Source organism: Apus apus, chromosome 13 (assembly GCF_020740795.1).
Source record: "Apus apus isolate bApuApu2 chromosome 13, bApuApu2.pri.cur, whole genome shotgun sequence".
In the NCBI taxonomy this organism is placed as follows: Eukaryota; Metazoa; Chordata; class Aves; order Apodiformes; family Apodidae; genus Apus; species Apus apus.
The window spans coordinates 8587733-8593961 of NC_067294.1; the positions used below are offsets into that span (position 1 = coordinate 8587733).

The 6229-nt window shown below is 44.9% G+C and overlaps 1 protein-coding gene across 1 annotated transcript; it reads right to left on the reverse strand.

The window, feature by feature from the left end:
• Positions 1–1634: 1634 nt before the first annotated feature.
• On the reverse strand, positions 1635–5741 carry LOC127390095 (serine protease inhibitor Kazal-type 6-like). The gene is made up of 4 exons (XM_051631267.1): positions 5542–5741; positions 3403–3428; positions 2471–2583; positions 1635–1682 (listed from the first exon to the last, which is right to left on the reverse strand). Exons 1-4 carry the CDS (start codon positions 5597–5599, stop codon positions 1637–1639), a joined length of 243 nt encoding a protein of 80 aa, XP_051487227.1. The 5' UTR covers positions 5600–5741; the 3' UTR covers positions 1635–1636.
• Between the last annotated feature and the right edge of the window lie 488 nt (positions 5742–6229).

Here is a 6229-nt window from a genome sequence, read left to right on the forward strand (position 1 = left end):
CTTTCCAGGCCTTTACAAACTGACACACAGAGAGCCTTAGTCTGCTTCCAAGAAAAGATGGCAAGTTTTGCAAGAGTCCAGTAAATTGGGATGGGAAGAATACCAGGATGAAAGACAGCTGTTCTGAGAGAAGCTACAAACCAGCTAATGTGGAGTTTTGCCTGCACAGCTCAGCCAGTGACTGACTGCTGCCTGCACCCTGCGTGGAAAGTTACTAAATGACAAAGGATTTGCTAGAATTGGCATCACAAATGTGAATTATCAAAGGAGAAACCAGCATTAGGTGTGCTGAGCACATTGGTAAGGCTTCTTTTTTAGGCATTGCTCCCCAGTTGAGTTCAGAGCATGGATCGAGGCATGATAGGCAAACATTCAAGCTCTGTCCAAACAAGGTCCAGAGGTTTAGATGCTCAGCATCTAGATGCTTGCAAAATGTGTTGACCCCTGAGACCCACAATAAAATCTAAAGTTTCTTTTGAAAGTTGAGTGTTTAACAAGATGGAGCTGGTTTCCCATTGATCTGCTGCCAATGTTTCAACAAGGGAATGCCACAAATATTCCCTGGGTGAATTTTGCGTAGTGAATGGGAAGAAAATATAGCATTCATTTTTCATGTTAGCACAAAGAAGGATTTTTCCAGCCAGTGTCAAGAAGAGAGAGGGCAGCAGTGTGAAAAGTAAAGAACGGAATAAAGTCTATGTGCATTGAAAATTGCATATAAATAAAAACCCTTGTGCCTAGAAAATCAAGGTCTGTGGATGATTCAGGGAGAGTTTACCCTAGAGGTGGGGAAAAGAAGCCCACAGCTCTTCTCCTCCAGGGAATATTTTTTTGGTAATTATTGACATTTTATGCAATCTGGTGCTCTTCTAAATATAATTTTATTAGCATGAAAAGCCACTTAGCAGCAGGAAACTAATGCTAGTGAGTTCACAGTTTTCAAGACAAAGCGTTCTCTTAGAAGGAAGAAGAATGAGACTGCTTTGGAAAGAAGATCCTTGCAGCTTCTGCCTAAAACCAGCCTCCACCTGCCATCTTTTTGCAGGCTTAAATGGAGCAATATTCCCTAGCCTCAGCTTGTTTCTCTCTGGTTTCCAAAGGAGATGAGGCATATGCAGTCACGCTGTTCACCAGCTCTCCTGTCACCCTCCCACAATAACCTCTGAGAGAGGAAGGAACACGTCTACGGAGGCTGGGTAAAGAATAAAGGCACCCGCTGTCACCCACCCCCTGGGATGGGAACAGTTGGGCAGGAGCCCACAAGGAGTTGCCCTTCCTGGCTGCCCAGCAGCCACATGCCAATCTGCCAGGCAGGACAGGGCAGAAGAGCTGTGGCTGCTGGGAACAAGGAGAACATATCCCATGGGAGCAACGGGAATCATCACTCCAGCACAGGGAGCGCTTTGATTCCCAGGAGGAGTATGGTGGAACAGCAAAGAAAAGTAAAGCCACACACTAAGCTCTAGCTCGGCTGCATCAAGGTGCTTTTCTGGGTATTACGGGAAAAGGAATCCAGGCAAAGAATCATGCTGAGTTTTATTTTATTGAGCAGAGGTGGCAGAGATGAGGGAAAGTTGCTCCCGCGGCCGTGCACTGACCGGGGATCAGCTGTTCCTGCTTGGTGACAGGTGAGGACTCAGCATTTCCCCATGTGCTTCAATCTGATCTTGCCTTCACTTTTCCTGTAAAAGAAGAAAGACAGAGTTAGGGAAAGAAGTGTAGGACATACAGTCCCCCTCGGCAGTGTGGGACAAGAAACTCATCCCTCTCTCTGAACAAGACCATTTTCGTGACCCATGTTAGTGTACCCTGGTGCCTCCCAGGGAAAGGAAGAAATTTTCTCCTCTCCTTGCTCTCCTCCAGTTTCCCCTAGGATATGGCAGCTTTGACTGGGCACCAAATGTTAAGGACTGCTAATGAAAAAGTGATGTTTTGCAAGCACATGCAGTCGAGGGGTGCTGGCTTCTATTGCATCTGCTGTAAAAGGTGACAGCTCAGGAAAAGGAGAAGCTCAGGTTCTTCCTCTGAGATTTTGTGTCTTGCTCCACAAAGTCCATTCAGACTTTTCAGGAATAATTTGGCATGGCTCAGCTCCCACATTCCTCCAGAAACTTCTCAGTATCCAGGATCGTGGGCAGTGAGAGTTGCAGCCTGTAACTTATAGTGGGAAATGTGCATCGATTTAGAGCATGCAGAAGGTACAGGCACGATGCAATTGCTTTGCAGGCCCCGTGCTGCCTCTCAGCATGGCAACCAGCAGCGTGCAAAGCCTGGAAATGAATTAAAATTAACTTGCATTCACACAGCTCCCTTCCAAGGAGGAAAGCTTCCACTTGGCACAGTTCAGGGAATGGTCCATACAAGAGAAGCAGCCTGGATGCAGGGCCTCCCCACGACAAAGAACATCATGACATACATGGAAATTGAGCCAACTCTCTCTGTTAATTCCATCCCCTCCGCTCCCACTTACAGCACAGCCTTGCAGAAGGCACACTTGTTCCCGTATGTGACGCCGTCCGTGCCACAGTGAGGGTTGGACTCCCTCGTGCAGTAAACACTTCTGTTTACAAATTCTTTACAGATCTACAAAAGGAACAATAACAAACAAATAAAACACTGTAGGATTCCCACACTCTTTCTTTCACTTTCCAAACTGGATACAAGGTCACTAATACAATGCTTTTTCTGACAAGCGCACTAAAGCAGCAGTGGTGATACTGCCTATTTGGTGAAAGAAAAAGCCCTGTCAGAAGTGAGTAGAATCAATGTTTCAGGGGAATTTTTGCCCTGTGTTTGAGGAGGAAAATTTTAGTCACCTGGGAGAAGCCTTGATCTCCCAAAATTATGAGTAGATTAGCCTAGGCATGCAGGAGAAGAGTCAGCACTGGTGCTCTTTGGCACCAAGTTCGCTCACTGCTGCATGGCATCATGCATCTTGCAAAACTGTGTGCTCATGTTGGTGCTTGCTGAGCTCTCTGCCTTCCCACAGGAGGGAGAAGCAAACCATAGTCTATGGGGAATTAAAAATGGCATTCAGTAAATATACAGGTATTTTGGCTCTGGAGAAGTCCCAGTGACGGATCTTGTTTGAAGGGATAAAACGCTCTCGATAGTTCTTTTGTTTCATGAGACAATTGGACAGTGGAGCAAAGAGGACAAAAGTGATGCTGTGTATAAACACAACCCTGTGCAAGCACCTTAGACGTAATCATGGGAAGCATTTGCATTTTTCTAGTCTACTTGCACATACACATATATAACAACCCCTGTACAACAACTCCCCAAAACTTTGGGACTGCTCCCAGCAGACATTAAAAACAGTTTACCACACACCAAGATCTCTGTTACAGAATCATTCCTGTAGAAAATGCATATTCAGTAAGCAGAAACAGCTGCACTAACCTCTTCAATGTCTTGTCCTGATACATCTGGGAAAAAAAATAAATAATAAAGTTATTTTCATTATTTTCTGATAGAGGCTGAACTAAAGCCACAAACCCTTTATGCAAACCACAGTGAAACTTATACCAGGTTTTTCCTACTCTGTCATCCTGTGCGGAGGAGGAAGGGGCAGGAAATACATTATCTGAATTGCTTTTCAGTATTTTGCTTTTTCTGAAAAATGTTACTAAAATACCATGTAATCAGTCATTCAGCTGCTAACTGCACCTCAGACACATAACCCAATCTCCTGGAAGGCAGCCACTCCTGGGAAGCAAGCTGCTGTACCGGAGCTGGAGCCACGCTCAGCACAGATTTTAAAGCTATATTGACTTTTAAGGCTCTTAGGCTCCTGCACCTTTGAAGTTGGAAAACGGCTGGATCTGCTAACAAGGGTGTACCATGGAGAAGGAGACCCTGTGGTCAATTATACGGCCATCCTCAGCACGGCCCAGACCAGAGACTCTTCCATAACAATTTCATCCTCGGCAGGATATGAAAAGACAGCAGAGGGTGATCGAGAGCAGAGCAGGCAGTGCCAGTGTGTAAGAGCGCAAAAATACCTGCTGTAACCACAGGGTCTGGGCGTGCAGGCAATCAGTCCATCCCCCTTATACTTCTTCACTGCAAAGACTGCAGTCAGGCCCATAGGCTGAGTCAGAGCTGTGGGACAGGGTGACCCTGCCATGTCCCTAAGGGGGAGTTGGACATTCAAGGGTGGATTGAATGCAGATTTGCAGAATCAGGGTCACAACCCCGTGGGACAAATATCTGGCATCTCGCGCAGCAGCTGGGCAGCAGAAGGTCAGATGGGAGGCTGTACCTGTTGGGTCTGTGGGGGCCCTGCCAACAGAGATGCTGCTTAGGTGGCTCTGAGCAGGAGGGAACCTGGGGCAGGAGATGGGAGGACCTTGGCCTACACTTGGGCCTCCATGCATTGGAAATCCCGCCACACCCTCAGTCAGCTAGAACATCATCCATCAACCAACCTTCCACCTGCCAATTAAGCCCTTTGGTGTTTTATCCTGGTGACCCATGTATTTATCATGTCCTCAGGTTAGGCTGGGCTGCCTTGGTTGTAAAGTTATTGTTATGGTTCTCTGCATATTATTTACAAAATTAGATAGCTTTTATAAATATTACATGTGGCTACACAAGACTTTGATGATGTCTCTTGACATCTGTTTATTTTATAGGAGATCACAGAGTTTGCTGCTATTCTGCTTGGCCTTGGAAGGAAGCTTCAGCACTCTGACAGAACCTAGTCCCAATTAAGACTCAGTTAGAGACAGATTAATATTTAATAATGAATAATGTGTACAAAGTAATTCACCTCTTTTCTCCATGCAGAGCTTGCCATTTTCTCAAGTGAATTCTTAATTCAAATTATTCACAGAAAAACAAGCATAAATAATTCTTGCTCTGCACATTCTTCAGTAACTGTTGCCACAAACCTTGTAGAGCTGGATCAGCTGGACACAAGCAAGTGATAACATTTGACGTGACCTATATGCTCAAAAATTATCATTCAGCTTCCCCAGATCATTAGAGAGATGCGTAAATCTCCAGATAAATAAATGCTGGATCCTTTTAATTTGCCCTCTTTGTTCTGAATCCTTGAGGACATTTGAATTTAATTTTCAAGCTTTTCACTGCAACATAAACGAAAGCTGAAACTTTCATCTAATTACGTTTCTGCATCTCCAAGGAAAACACCAAGACCAAGATGCTTAGGATCAAAACAAGAACTGATGACCCTGAGGTGGAAAAAGTTCCTTCTCTAACTGGTTCAACAAAACTCTCCAGTGAATATTTGTACCAAAAATTCATAATTACACTCTGCTTTGGTACATTTGCTGAAGGAGCCACTAAGAGTTTGCTCTCTCAGTCTCTCTGTGACACCTCCGCTGCTGCGGAGGCACACAAGGAGTGGAAATATGTCATACAAGTCAGCAAGTCCTGCAGATATTTTCTACTTGCTCAGCTTTATCTTCAAGCCTGTCATCCAGTGATCAAGACTCTCCAAAGTTTGCTGTTGCCAGGAAAGATTTGGGTTTGTTGATTTGGATTTTTTTCTAGGCTACAGAAAAGATCACTTACCTGAGAAGAAAGAGAGCAGCAGCAAGCTGAGAAGCACCAAGGCACCAGTTGCCTTCATGCTGCAGGTAGGTCTTTAGTCCAAGCCCAGCAATGTGTGCAGGAGGTGTTGTCTCAGCACCGGAGCCCACGATGCACACCCAGACCTGCCTTTCTGTGTATTTATGAGCCCATCTGTAGCTGTCCTCATTCCTCACCTTAATTGTGAGAACTTCTCCAATTCTAAAGTCATTATTGGTCCTGGCTGTGTTTATGGTGCTTTAGGAATGTTGCCCCGTCCACATCAAACCTAGAAAGGGCTAATTACATGAGTGATAGACTCAGGTTTGTAATATCTTCTTTTTCTTCTTCTTTTTTTTTTTTTTTTTTTTCTAAACAGTCACAGGATTCTCACAAGGGTGACTTTTCAAAGCAGTGATTCATCGGGAAGCTGGTAATTTTCATTCTCTGGGCCCTCACTGAATGCCAGCTCTGAGGCTTTGACTGTGGCGTGATGACACTCACTAGACATTACGAAATAAATCACAGCATGAGAATGTGTTGTCTGTGAAATGAATTATATGTTGTTCCCTGGCTATTTTTGAGGATGGTTCTAAATTTGTGGGGTTGGGGTGGAGAAGTGTTCTGATGTGACGTGCTCCTGTAGCTGTGTGCAAAGTCCCACATAGGACTGCTGACTGTCCTCCCTGAA

Excerpts from the sequence above, each read along its gene's own strand:
- LOC127390095 (XM_051631267.1), bottom strand. The coding sequence starts at position 5,599 with ATGAAGGCAACTGGTGCCTTGGTGCTTCTCAGCTTGCTGCTGCTCTCT. Across the intron at positions 3,429-5,541 it reads GCTGCTCTCTTTCTTCTCAG|ATGTATCAGGACAAGACATT; the intron begins GTAAGTGATCTT and ends TTTTTTTCCCAG. Across the intron at positions 2,584-3,402 it reads CAGGACAAGACATTGAAGAG|ATCTGTAAAGAATTTGTAAA; the intron begins GTTAGTGCAGCT and ends TTCCTTTTGTAG.